Source organism: Lepidochelys kempii, chromosome 1 (genome assembly GCF_965140285.1).
Source record: "Lepidochelys kempii isolate rLepKem1 chromosome 1, rLepKem1.hap1, whole genome shotgun sequence".
NCBI lineage: Eukaryota > Metazoa > Chordata > Testudines > Cheloniidae > Lepidochelys > Lepidochelys kempii.
The window spans coordinates 350,900,484-350,915,190 of record NC_136380.1 but is presented as its reverse complement, the minus strand read 5'-3'; the positions used below and the strand labels follow the sequence as shown (position 1 = coordinate 350,915,190).

The window sequence follows — 14,707 nt, the reverse complement described above, 5'->3', positions numbered from 1 at the left end:
TTTGTTAAGCCTGATCTTAAAAACCTCAAAGGAAGGAGATTCCATCACCTCCCTAGGTAACGCATTCCAGTGCTTCACTACCCTCCTAGTGAAAAAGTTTTTTCTAATATCCAGTTAGGCTATGTCTGAGTTCGAACCCTGGGCTTACATTGCACTGTAGACATTCCCTAAGTGATAATGACTCTGCAGCTGTTATGTAAGAGATGCTAATAAGAAGCTTACAAGAAGTGGAAGGTTGGACCTATGACCAGGGAAGAGTATAAAAATATTGCTCGGGCATGTAGGAATGATATCAGGAGGGCCAAATCGCACCTGGAGCTGCAGCTAGCCAGAGATGTCAAGAGTAACAAGAAGGGTTTCTTCAGGTATGTTGGCAACAAGAAGAAAGCCAAGGAATGTGTGGGCCCCTTACTGAATGAGGGAGGCAACCTAGTGACAGAGGATGTGGAAAAAGCTAATGTACTCAATGCTTTTTTTGCCTCTGTTTTCACTAATAAGGTCAGCTCCCAGACTGCTGCGCTGGGCATCACAAAATGGGGAAGAGATGGCCAGCCCTCTGTGGAGATAGGGGTGGTTAGGGACTATTTAGAAAAGCTGGACGTGCACAAGTCCATGGGGCCGGACGAGTTGCATCCGAGAGTGCTGAAGGAATTGGCGGCTGTGATTGCAGAGCCATTGGCCATTATCTTTGAAAACTCGTGGCGAACGGGGGAAGTCCCGGATGACTGGAAAAAGGCTAATGTAGTGCCAATCTTTAAAAAAGGGAAGAAGGAGGATCCTGGGAACTACAGGCCAGTCAGCCTCACCTCAGTCCCTGGAAAAATCATGGAGCAGGTCCTCAAAGAATCAATCCTGAAGCACTTGCATGAGAGGAAAGTGATCAGGAACAGCCAGCATGGATTCACCAAGGGAAGGTCATGCCTGACTAATCTAATCGCCTTCTATGATGAGATTACTGGTTCTGTGGATGAAGGGAAAGCAGTGGATGTATTGTTTCTTGACTTTAGCAAAGCTTTTGACACGGTCTTCCACAGTATTCTTGTCAGCAAGTTAAGGAAGTATGGGCTGGATGAATGCACTATAAGGTGGGTAGAAAGCTGGCTAGATTGTCGGGCTCAACGGGTAGTGATCAATGGCTCCATGTCTAGTTGGCAGCCGGTATCAAGTGGAGTGCCCCAAGGGTCGGTCCTGGGGCCGGTTTTGTTCAATATCTTCATAAATGATCTGGAGGATGGTGTGGATTGCACTCTCAGCAAATTTGCGGATGATACTAAACTGGGAGGAGTGGTAGATACGCTGGAGGGGAGGGATAGGATACAGAAAGACCTAGACAAATTGGAGGATTGGGCCAAAAGAAATCTGATGAGGTTCAATAAGGATAAGTGCAGGACCCTGCACTTAGGACGGAAGAACCCAATGCACAGCTACAGACTAGGGACCGAATGGCTAGGCAGCAGTTCTGCGGAAAAGGACCTAGGGGTGACAGTGGACGAGAAGCTGGATATGAGTCAGCAGTGTGCCCTTGTTGCCAAGAAGGCCAATGGCATTTTGGGATGTATAAGTAGGGGCATAGCGAGCAGATCGAGGGACGTGATCGTTCCCCTCTATTCGACATTGGTGAGGCCTCATCTGGAGTACTGTGTCCAGTTTTGGGCCCCACACTTCAAGAAGGATGTGGATAAATTGGAGAGAGTCCAGCGAAGGGCAACAAAAATGATTAGGGGACTGGAACACATGAGTTATGAGGAGAGGCTGAGGGAGCTGGGATTGTTTAGCCTGCAGAAGAGAAGAATGAGGGGGGATTTGATAGCTGCTTTCAACTACCTGAAAGGGGGTTCCAAGGAGGATGGCTCTAGACTGTTCTCAATGGTAGCAGATGACAGAACAAGGAGTAATGGTCTCAAGTTGCAGTGGGGGAGGTTTAGATTGGATATTAGGAAAAACTTTTTCACTAAGAGGGTGGTGAAACACTGGAATGCGTTACCTAGGGAGGTGGTAGAATCTCCTTCCTTAGAGGTTTTTAAGGTCAGGCTTGACAAAGCCCTGGCTGGGATGATTTAACTAGGAATTGGTCCTGCTTCGAGCAGGGGGTTGGACTAGATGACCTTCTGGGGTCCCTTCCAACCATGATATTCTATGATTCTATGATTCTATGATTCTCATTAAAAACACCTCCTCATCCCCGTCTCCTGAGATTATCACCCTTATAAGTTTCTGTCATTAAAAACAAATTACTTGCCCCATCACCTCAGCCGTGCAGAACACAATGCCATCCACAGCCTCAGAAACAACTCTGACATTATAATCAAAAAGGCTGACAAAGGAGGTGCTGTTGTCATCATGAATAGGTCGGAATATGAACAAGAGGCTGCTCGGCAGCTCTCCAACACCACTTTCTACAAGCCATTACCCTCTCGTCCCACTGAGAGTTACCAAAAGCAACTACAGCATTTGCTCAAGAAACTTCCTGAAAAAGCACAAGATCAAATCCACACAGACACACCCCTGGAACCCCGACCTGGGATATTCTATCTACTACCCAAGATCCATAAACCTGGAAATCCTGGGCGCCCCATCATCTCAGGCATTGGCACCCTGACAGCAGGATTGTCTGGCTATGTAGACTCCCTCCTCAGGCCCTACACTACCAGCACTCCCAGCTACCTTCGAGACACCACTGACTTCCTGAGGAAACTACAATCCATCGGTGATCTTCCTGATAACACCATCTTGGCCACTATTGGATGTAGAAGCCCTCTACACCAACATTCCACACAAAGATGGACTACCAGCCGTCAAGAACACTATCCCCGATAATGTCACGGCTAACCTGGTGGCTGAACTTTGCGACTTTGTCCTTACCCATAACTATTTTACATTTGGGGACAATGTATACCTTCAGATCAGCGGCACTGCTATGGGTACCCGCATGGCCCCACTGCATGCCAACATTTTTATGGCTGACTTAGAACAACGCTTCCTCAGCTCTCGTCCCCTAAAGCCCCTACTCTACTTGCGCTATATTGATGACATCTTCATCATCTGGACCCATGGAAAAGAAGCCCTTGAGGAATTCCACCATGATTTCAACAATTTCCATCCCACCAACAACCTCAGCCTGGTCCAGTCCACACAAGAGATCCACTTCCTGGACACTACAGTGCTAATAAACAATGGTCACATAAACACCACCCTATACCGGAAACCTACTGACCGCTATTCCTACCTACATGCCTCCAGCTTTCACCCTGACCACACCACACGATCCATCGTCTACAGCCAAGCTCTGCGATACAACCGCATTTGCTCCAACCCTTCAGACAGAGACAAACACTACAAGATCTCTATCAAGCATTCTTACAACTACAATACCCACCTGCGGAAGTGAAGAAACAGATTGATAGAGCCAGAAGAGTTCCCAGAAGTCACCTACTACAGGACAGGCCTAACAAAGAAAATAATAGAACGCCACTAGCCGTCACCTTCAGCCCCCAACTAAAACCCCTCCAACGCATGATTAAGGATCTACAACCTATCCTGAAGGATGACCCAACACTCTCACAAATCTTGGGAGACAGGCCAGTCCTTGCCTACAGACAGCCCCCCAACCTGAAGCAAATACTCACCAACAACCACATACCACACAACAGAACCACTAACCCAGGAACTTATCCTTGCAACAAAGCCCATTGCCAACTGTGCCCACATATCTATTCAGGGGACACCATCAAAGGGCTTAATAACATCAGCTACACTATCAGAAGCTCGTTCACCTGCACATCCACCAATGTGATATATGCCATCATGTGCCAGCAATGCCCCTCTGCCATTTACATTGGTCAGACTGGACAATCTCTACGTACAAGAATAAATGGACACAAATCAGATGTCAAGAATTATAACTTTCATAAACCAGTCGGAGAACACTTCAGTCTCTCTGGTCATGCAATCACAGACATGAAGGTCGCTATCTTACAACAAAAAAACTTCAAATCCAGACTCCAGCGAGAAACTGCTGAATTGGAATTCATTTGCAAATTGGATACTATTAATTTAGGCTTAAATAGAGACTGGGAGTGGCTAAGTCATTATGCATTATTTCCCCTTGTTTCCCCCCCCCCCCCCCCCGGCGTTCTGGTTAAACCTTGATTATCATGCATATTGTAGGGAGAGTGGTCGCTTTGGATGAGCTATTGCCAGCAGGAGAGTGAGTTTGTGTGTTTATGGGGGTGGGGGGGTGAGAAAACCTGTATTTGTGCTGGAAATGGCCCACCTTGATTATCATGCATATTGTAGGGAGAGTGGTCGCTTTGGATGAGCTGTTACCAGCAGGAGAGTGAGTTTGGGGGGGGCGGGGGGCGGAGGGTGAGAAAACTTGGATTTGTGCTGGAAATGGCCCAACTTGATGATCACTTTAGATAAGCTGTTACCAGCAGGAGAGTAGGGTGGGAGGAGGTATTGTTTCATGGTCTCTGTGTATATATAATGTCTTCTGCAGTTTCCACAGTATGCATCCGATGAAGTGAGCTGTAGCTCGCGAAAGCTCATGCTCAAATAAATTGGTTAGTCTCTAAGGTGCCACAAGTACTCCTTTTCTTTTTGCGAATACAGACTAACATGGCTGTTACTCTGAAACCTATCTTATAACTGTATTTCATATAGTGTTAAAAAGTTAGAGATCTCCTTCCATTTTGTGAGACTTAATTTCAAATAGAAAAATGCTAGAGGCTGATGGCCTTAGTGACCTGGTGATCAGTGGAAAGGGGCAGTTTTTAGCCTGGAAAGCTCTATGGTAGCACAATGATTCTGAGTCTTTTGCTGCTCCTGATGAATCTGAGTTATTCGGAAGTTCATTGTTTGTTCTCTTCATAGCAGAGCTTAAGTCACTACCAGGTCCTGAGTAAAATAACTCTTTTCAAATTGCCATTTCATTTTGTATGCCAGCTTCAGATGAGTTTGTGCCATCTTTATAGTCACCCTCAAGAAAGTACCAACCAGTATGTCCTGAAAGCTGTCAATACCATCTAGCTCGGAAGGTCTCAGCAACCTCAAAGTTCTAGGGTCTCCATTAGAATGATATTCAAATAAATGGAAGCTACTTTTCAGTGTGAAGGGAGAATCTTAGATATTCTCTAGCCTTTTTCTTGAGCATTGTGGTCATAAGGACCGTTAATAGGGTCAAGAAGTTCCAATCCAGCATGCAATTGACTGATTATGGGGTAATCTGATTGTTTTTCCCATTTTTGTAATAAAAATAGAAATTAAATCAGTTATTGGGGAAAAAGCAGCATAAGTTCTATCGGGAGTCATGTAGAGACCGTTAATGTAAAACTGAAGCTGATGGAGAAATGTAGCTGGAACATACTATCCATTCCCATGAGGATGAATAAGAAGGGGGAGAGAATAAAACAAAAACTGTTCCAGTGTAGGATATTTGTTGGTGAAACCTATGAAAGAAGTGACTTAAGATATAATTAAAAATGACCCCTTTTTTAGTGGGATGGTCATTTGAATATTTTTTAATATTTTACAACAGATGCACTAACTTAATAGCTTTAATTGATAACATTTGAGACATAAATAACACTGCCCAGATTTAGGCATGTGTAGATACAGAGTAAAATCCCCCTCCTCAATCAGCTGCACTCCTGCTCTGTGGAACCCTCTCCGGTTCTAGTAATGGTCTCTCTTAACCTAACTGCCAGTGTGAGCTGTTTGATGGTTTTTGTGATTTGCATCATTATCCACTAAGGACTTAGAGCTGCTACATAAGTGATCAGTGAGGACGGAACATGATTATATGAGATGCTCTTAGAGGTTTGTGATCAGCTGGAATTGGCTTTATCTTTGGGAGCTTTGTCTCTGACTCAGTTGAAGGAACTGACTGAAATGTTTGCAGGCAGCATTTATGCTCTGCAGGAGTTTGCATGTGACAGCCAGTAGGGGCTTGGTTTGTTCTCTGTCCTGCTACATTGCTCTATACGGTCAAAATACTTTATGAGCTAGGATAGTCCCACTGCTAAGGAGCGGAACAAGATCTACAAGTGATACCTGCAAAGAAGCAGAAATACAAGTTTACGTTATTTTTCCCTCAAGGACTAGAGTAAAGAAATCATTGGGTTGGAATAATACAGCAGTGAGTGTGCAGAGAACAGCAGAGAAGTTGGGTTGCAAAGTCTTTCTATGTTTAGTTGTCTTTGTACCTGTTGCTCCAAGCCCTTATGCAGATTTCTCTTTGCAGTGCACCTTTTGACCGGATTGCAGAGATAAACTTCAACATAGATGCGGATGATGACAGTGTAAGTGGGGTTTTTGGATATTTATTGAACAGGACTGACTCCAGCAGGTCAGACCATGCTTGAATCAGATGCAGCCATTTGCATCTTGGAGAAAAGGGGTGCTGTATTTTATTTATGTAGTAAAGAAAAAGATGCCCCAGTGCCTATCTCCAAGCAAGGGAATCAGGGCACTGAAATCACCGTACTATACAATTCTGTTGCTCTTTCAGTCTGCTGTTGCATCGTCTAGCTCTAAGACTCCATTACAGGAGTGGCCACTGGAGCTGGACGGTGTGCTTCTGTCTTCGCTAGCAAATGCCCTATGAACCTGCTGTAGCCCGTTGTCTCTCCCTGCCACCCTTTTCATCTGTTGAATAGGATTAGAAGTTGGTGAATAAAAATATTAGAAAATTGGTTCGTTACGAATCTGAGTATTGCCACCCCATCCTTTGCCCCTCCACCATACTTTCCTGAGTCAGCACCTGTTGTGGAGCAAGTGAAGAGTCCCCTACACATCTGTTTCCTGACAAAACCTGTTCCATTCAGAACTGAGGGCATTCGATTTCCTTGGTCTTAAAACGGCTTCTTTTAACAACTTCCCTTACACTGCTCAGGGAAAAATTAGTTCCTTCTCCCCTTTTCTCTCTTCACATCACAGGCAGCATTTCTGAGATGCAAAAATTCATTGTGTTTTGCTTGAAACTGCTAACTAAAACCTGCAACCCCAGGTAGCATTTAATATGCTTAGCTGTGTTTTCCTAACTAGAGAGGGGGTTTTTTGGTAGTGACATTTCACTACAGCTCTTGTTTGTAACAGTACATCATCTCATAATTGACACATACTTAGAACCTTTTATCCAAAGATCCCAAAGCACTCAATGAACTTGGCAAACTGATCACAAATTGTATATGTTCAGAAATATGTGACTTCACCAGCCACTGAAATGCAGCCACTGCTGGGGTGGAAAGTGCTATGTGTTGGACAGAGCCAGAGTTCAGGAATAGCACAGCAGTTAGCATTACAGGGTGCTTTAAGCAGGAAGAATGTAATTACTCCATTGAAATTTAGCCTGAACGCTGAGATTATGCTGTGGGAAGTTCATTTGTCTTTGTGGAGTGGACTGTATTCATGACATCGTCTCCCTCTTCTCAAAATTCCAAACTGGAAAATTTGTGAGTGAATGCTTTACTTTTTCTGAAATATCTCTGAGGCAACCCCCCATGGCAGAGAAGCCTCCCTACCACAGTGGGTGAAGTGGAGAGATTTGTATGACAGGATGACTATGAAGCAGCAAGCAGGGATACCTTTTATTTCAGACGCAAGCCAGGCTGTGACAGCCTTATTTCTTATTTGGTCTCTTCTGGGCTTCCTGCCTCCAGGCTTACCAAACCTCTTTCTGACTCTTGGCCCTTCCACTTCTGTATATTGCCTGTTCCTTATCCTGGGTGAAAGTAAAGTGAAAAGTGTACATATAACGTCAGGGGGTTAGATGTACATGGACACTGTGCTTTGTGAACTCTGCTCTGCATCACCAGTCTAGTTGCTTCCTCCCCCAGAAATCCACAGAACCTGATTTCTGTTGAAATTTGTTTTAGCCAAATGCATCCCTCTTTGAGGCCTGCTGCAATGAACGGATACAACAGTTTGATGATAAAGAGGAGGAGGAAGATATCTGGGAGGAGAAGGAAATAACCTATGCAACCCAAGTCAAATCAAGAACACGGTAAGGTGAAAGCAAAAGGTCTCTCTTTTTTCTCTGAATACTGTCAGGTTGTATATTCCAGTTCATTATTCCTTATAAATATGTGCTTTGGAGCCTGTTGCTTGTATAAAACAGAATGGTTTTATATGAGCTGCTCCTACAAAGAGATAATTGCTTGTCTTAAACTTAGAGCAAGACACCTGTCATGTACAAATGAGGCCAGGCTTGAGAGCATGTAACAATGGGGGGAACACTAGGATACACAACCAGTTGTGGAGGAGAGAATCTGCCTTTATTTGAAGAATTTTTTAGAAGCCATTCCTTTTCTCACCTCCTGGAAACTGAGTGTAAAGCCCAGGTCTTGTTCCAGAGGATGCGGTAGAGAGAACAATGATTGGTTTGTTTAATAAGGGAGAAGATACAGGATTCTTTTAAAAATTGTGAAGACAAGAAAAATTTGGTTTTGGTCAGAATTTAGCGCCCTTACATGTTGTATAGCTGGTACTGTAATGAATTTGCAATCCACCCCTTAGATTTATTAATTATTTAATAATAAATTCTTCTATAATAGCAGTTTTAAAAGATGTGGATAAATTGGACAGCAGAAACAACCAAGAGGCCGAAATTGAATTGGAATGGGTTCCCTAGGGAGGTGGTGGAATCTCCTTCCTTTGAGGTTTTTAAGGTCAGGCTTGACAAAGCCCTGGCTGGGATGATTTAGTTGGGGTTTGGTCCTGCTTTGAGCAGAGGGTTGGACTAGATGACCTCCTGAGGTCCCTTCCAACCCTGATATTCTATGAACTGTGTGAAATGTATTAATATTCTCAGTCCAGTTGCTAATGGACAATTATCTGCATCACACAAGCCACCAGGTCAGGTGGCACTAACTTGCTTGCTGTTCTCGCTCTGAATCTCGATTGAGATTGAACTCACTTCCCTGGCCTAGAAATGATTCTCTAGGACAGGCATTAGGTACTGTAGAGGGTTTGTGTGGGGAAGCTTGCCATGCTGCTGCCTATGCGTTATATTTTGGAAATAAATACCGTAGAGGACTTCAGTCTCCAGGGCAGTCAGTTCCAGCACCTTTATCATCTGCGAATTAATAAATCCTAACAGGATGGGTGTGATCATTCTTGGTGCCAGTGAGAATCAGCCCTTCAGTTAAAATCAGTGGTGCACACTGTAACACCAGCTAGTTTGATAACTTAACTTTCTTGGATGTAGAAGGGGACAACTTCCAAATCGAATCTTTTTGTTTTTATTAAAGATCATTTGTAATGTCAATTTTATTGATCCTTTGCTGACTTGTTCTGATGCTTCTTTCTTGTTGTTCTGGACTGGTCACTCATCCCACCTTTTCAATCATTGCAGTATGGAAAATGTAACTGAGTAGAAACTGTGTTTTAGTCAGTTTCCATTTGAGGTGTGTAAAAGGGGAAAGATTTGTTTACTATCCTGTGTAATTTTTGTTTATAAATAACAAATACACTCCCTCCTGTCCAACTCTCATTTTCCCCAAAATCTAAGTGAAGAAAGTAGTCTTATGCCACTGAAGATGGACCTATATTAATTGAATTAGGCCTTCTGTCTCCTTTTTGTATACAAGGTTGAATGAAAGATCAGAAATATGTAGCTGCTGCAAGTAGGAATGAAAATTGTGGGTGCAATAAAGTCATAATTCACATTTGATTGGAAATGTAAGTCAGACTTTTAGTGATCACATGAAAATTGATTTTTCTATTCAGACTCAATTGTCTTGAAAATGCTTGTGTGTCTAAATTAGAATATGGAAGATAGTTTGCATTCATAGTGTTTTATATCCTCAGGGTGCAATGCACACATTAGCAAATTTAGTCCTCCTACCCACCTCCATTTTACAAGTGTGGAAACTATGAAAGAGTAATTTAGTGACTTCTGTTGTAATTAAAAAGAAATCTATGAACCATACTGTACAATGTATGCCGTGATCTCCATGAAAAATCTGCCCTCCCTTGCATTCTGTATTCTTCCTCTTACCTTCCCACCCACTTCTGTACTTCGGTCTCTTGCCTTGTTTGTTATGTTTAGTTTAGAGTGAATGCTCCTTAGGGAAAGACTGTCTTTCGATATGCTTGTAAAGTGCTGTGCACACCTGTGATACTATTGTGAATAATAATTAACTTATGAGAAATGATTCAGAATTGTTTGTAAATTTTACTTAGAGATGGCTCAGGGAGAATTTCTGAAGGGTGTAGTAAATACAGCAGGGATTCTATAGGGGTTTACGGGAATATAAATGGGAAATTATGGGAAGAAACTACAAAACAGAAAATTTAGGCTGAATGTTAGGCCGAAATTCCTGAAGGACATTTATTAAACTGAGGAATATCTCCTGTAGGAAGCCCTGTCATTTAGGATATCAAAAACTACATTGATCAAAGCATTAAAAGACACACATTAAGGAAGCATCCGCACTGCCCCTTTCTTCCCCCTCCTGATTGGACTAGCAAGTAGGCGGTGGACTACATGGCCTAATAGGTCTTTCTAACTCTGATTTCTACGATTCAGGTTTGGAGTATCTCAGACCTCAGAAAGTTCCTCAAAAAGTGATCTAGAGAATGGGGATCATGATGGCAGTGTGGACTCAGAAGAAGAGGAGGAACCAGAAGAACAAACAACACCTCTCACTGAGAACACCAACAAGAATAATCCTTCTGAGCAGAAAGACTCTGACTCTACTGAAGGTAAAAAGTTCAACATAGCATCTTAATTAAGTCTCCAGAAACATGTCTCAGGCAGCCTTTCCTGGAGGTCTACCACTTGGGTATATGTATAGCCACCTGCAAGCCACATGACTACTGAGGCTACTCAGTAGTGTAGCATCAGCAGCTGGGAAGTAAAATGCCCATTGTGAATTTGCATCTGCGTATTCCTGCCTTAAAAATGTTGGAGGGATTGGATCCTGCAGATGCAGAGAGCTAGAGCTGCAAGATTGCAGTGTGCCGTTCAGTTATGCTCTTGGACCAAGCAGGGTGTAATTACTATAACAGTATCAATTTTTATTACAAATCAACAAAGAAGATATTAAGTGAGAGGACTAAAGGCGCTGTTATTTTTTTCAAGCGGTGTTGCTACAGAAGAACTGATAGCATTGTGCAAGTCTACTCCTTTAAAAAACAAACACTTTCTACTGCCATTACCTACTGTGAGTGTTACAAAAACACAGATATTTTTCAGGCCATCATCTGAGGGACATTGACATCCAGGCCAATTAAATTAAGAATATTTATACAACAGGCACTTTCTGTGGACAGTGTAATTGGTGCAATTGTCTTTGTCTAGAAACTAAGTTCAGATATTAGTACAATTTATGAGTGAATATCGGTTTGGTGAATCACCTCCTAATTTATGTGTGCTTCTCAACCACTGATGTATTTGACACAATACACATTGTATTAAGAGAGGTACTGCATTGCATGTCAGGAAGCAAATCACTGTTAGAACTGTGTGTCTGAAACTGAGGAACTAGAAGGATGTTCTAGTAGATAAGGCAGTGGACTGGGACTCAGGAGATTTGGATTTAATCCCTGGCTCTGTTGTTTGACCACCTGTGTGACCTTGGAAAATCTACCCTGTACATCAGTTCCCCCCTGTAAAAATGGGGATAATAGCACTTCCCTACTTCATAACGACATTGAGAGGATGAAATCCGTTAATGATTGACACATTCAGATAGTATAGTGATGAGGGCCATATAAGTACTGTGACAGGGTCAGGCCAGATGGCTACAAAAGAGTGGTTGAAGGTAGATACATTAGTTCCAGGTTAAGCAGGTCCCTTTTCCCTGGGTAAAATAACAGGGACTATTCCAGAACACTCAGGCACTTTCTAGAACTAATTAAGGCAGGCAGGCTAATTAGGACACCTGTAGCGAATTGGGAAGCTGCTATAATTAATTAAGGCGAATCAGGACACCTGGTTTGAAAAGGCCCTCACTCCAGTTAGTGAGGTGCGCGCAAGGAGCTGAGAGTGAGAGGGCATGCTCCTGGAGGACTGAGGAGTACAAACGCTATCTGGCATCAGGAGGAAGGTCCTGTGGTGAGGATACAGAAGGTATTGGGAGATGGCCATGGGGAAGTAGCTCAGGGAGTTGTAGCTGTCACACAAGTGTTACACAAAACACTATAGACAGCTGTGATCCACAGGGCCTTGAGCTGGAACCTGCAGTAGAGGGTGGGCCCGGGTTCCCCCCATCCCCCAACTCCCTATTGGATATAGGAGGAGTTGACTTGGACTGTGGGTCCCACCAGAGGGGAAGGTCCCTGGCCTGTCCCCCGACCCTTTAGGTGGACCAGCAGAGACTGTGGGGATTGTTCTCCTTCCTTTTCCCCAGGCTGACCAGTGATGAGGTTAGCTGAGTGAACGGCAGATTTGAGCCACGAAAGTGGCCAAACTGAGGGCTACTGTGAATCTCTGAGGTGAGCAAAATCCTCCAATAAGCGCAGGACCCACCAAGGTAGAGGAGGAACTTTGTCACAGTACCTAGATAGATAGAAAGGTGCCCAGATCTTGCCTGCAGCACACTGTGTGCCTGCAGCTAGTGCATTGCAGTTAAAGAATTTTTAAGGCCATCTTTCTTAATAAGTGCTCCCCTATTGTGGGGTTACAATATTTGTCAGAGAAACCAATTTTCAGATAATCAATAAATGGCCTGATTTCTTTCAACAACATGAGACTCATCTACAGTCCTCCTATAGATTCCCACAAGGATTCCCACTGCACAATCTTTGTTTTTCCCTCTGAGAATTCCCCCCCCCCGCCCCTTTGACTTTTTTTGTGAAGGCATAAGGTTGTACAAAATCTAAGCAACTTCTGTTTGTCTTTGTACTTTCAGGATCTGGGTGGACAGCTGTGTTTGAGCCAGTGAATTCAAAACCCCCAGCACCCTGTGTGGCCATGGATGTTGGATCAAGTGTATGGGATTCAGCAGCACCAGAGACCGCCACTCCTGAGGAGAAAGGATGGGCAAAATTTACAGACTTTCAACCTTTTTGTTGGTAAATGAAGCATAAATGCCAATAACATCTCCACAAATTCTGTGTGAAAGAATGTTTGGAGTGTGGTTGTATGGAATAACTGGCTAGGGGTCTGCACTGTAATCTTTCTTTTCTTTTCTCTAAATATTGTCTGTGTGGATCTGGATCAATACTCACACCTCTGTGTTTGCACTGATTGAAATCAGTGGTATCCATATCTCATACTATGATACTGTATATATTGTCACTGTTGCAAGGCTCTGACTATACTGTAAGTTATTAGGGTTGCTTGTAATAACTTCTTTTTTAGGAGTTATTTCTAAGTATCCTATATCAGGACCAGAGCAGCTGTGGTTCATTCTCAGGTCTTTTCTTTTTTAGCTCAGAATCAGGTCCCAGATGTAGTTCTCCTGTTGATACAGAAAGCAGTGACTCAGAGGGAAACCCCAAGCAGGGTCAGGACAAGAACTGTAAGTGGCAATAATATTATGAAATGTGAAGGGATTCATTTGCATCTGTAATCATTTTGAGTATTGCCTAACATCCCAGGTTTGTGGGGCAAAGTTCCTGTCCAGTGCTTCCTCACAGATGTTATTTGATAGATCCACTTAGACATATTAGAGCTCCTGAATGTGGGTTCAGCCACCTAATGAAACAGTAAGTGCTGCTACTTTGCATGGGTTTACACGTTCCTCAGTAATAAAGTAAAAAGAACAGGAGGACTTGTGGCAACTTAGAGACTAACAAATTTATTTGAGCATAAGCTTTCATGAGCTACAGCTCACTTCATCGGATGCATTCAGTGGAAAATACAGTGGGGAGATTTATATACACAGAGAACATGAAACAATGGGTGTTACCATACACACTGTAACGAGAGTGATCAGGTTCCACTGAATGCATCCGATGAGGTGAGCTGTAGCTCACGAAAGCTTATGCTCAAATAAATTTGTTAGTCTCTAAGTTGCCACAAGTCCTCCTTTTCTTTTTGCGGATACAGGCTAACACGGCTGCTACTCTGAAACCAGTAATGAAGTAGTAACTTGTATGTTTATAGGACACGGTTAAATTGTGGAGGCCCCACATTTACACCTTGTAAGCACTGTGCTGTAGTAGCAAATTCCTTCCTGTTTCTTTCCAAGTGTTCCTTTATACAATCAGTTACTAAAAATTGTAATACCACAAAAAGTGATCTTTGGAATCTGGATTCCAGTAGAAGTCAGAGGATGAAAGTAGTGACAGAAGAGACCAGAAAGTACTGGATAGCTAGTGAGATTTTTCTGTCTAATTTCTTGACCCCCCCAAAAAACGGGGTGCGGGGGCAGGGGGAATAAGCGTTTAAACCTCTGAATTTTTTATAGTTCACTCAATGCTAGTTTAGAGCTTGATTCTCCTGTTAACCTAGAAGATTCCCTCTGGTGCTTTGGTTTTCAAGTCCTCAAACTGATCTTACTGGTATCAGACAAACAAACCTCAAGACATTAATGAACACCAGAACATCAAATCAAGAAACTCCTGGTTGCATTTTCACCCATCTTAGATCAAAACACAGTTTTACGAATCAGTAGTAGAGACACAAATTTGCCCCAATCTTGTCACAGTTCAGAACATTAAGATTATTGGAGGTACCTATGAAAATCAGGATAGATTCCCAGTGTAGCTTATTTCCACACATGCTTCTAACTGTGTGGCAGCACAGTCTTTCTAACCC

At 43.1% G+C, this 14,707-nt stretch overlaps 1 protein-coding gene across 9 annotated transcripts in view; it reads left to right on the top strand.

Annotated features, from left to right (window-relative positions):
• Nucleotides 1-14,707, top strand: part of PPP6R2 (protein phosphatase 6 regulatory subunit 2) — a 176,589-nt gene that overhangs the window by 111,689 nt on the left and 50,193 nt on the right. For all 9 annotated transcript variants that reach the window (XM_078851216.1, XM_078851214.1, XM_078851213.1 and 6 more), the window contains 5 exons: nucleotides 6,242-6,299; nucleotides 7,875-8,002; nucleotides 10,529-10,704; nucleotides 12,855-13,017; nucleotides 13,378-13,466. In XM_078851216.1, the coding sequence (XP_078707342.1) occupies nucleotides 6,242-6,299; nucleotides 7,875-8,002; nucleotides 10,529-10,704; nucleotides 12,855-13,017; nucleotides 13,378-13,466 (614 nt within the window). The remainder of the gene's footprint in view (nucleotides 1-6,241; nucleotides 6,300-7,874; nucleotides 8,003-10,528; nucleotides 10,705-12,854; nucleotides 13,018-13,377; nucleotides 13,467-14,707) is intronic.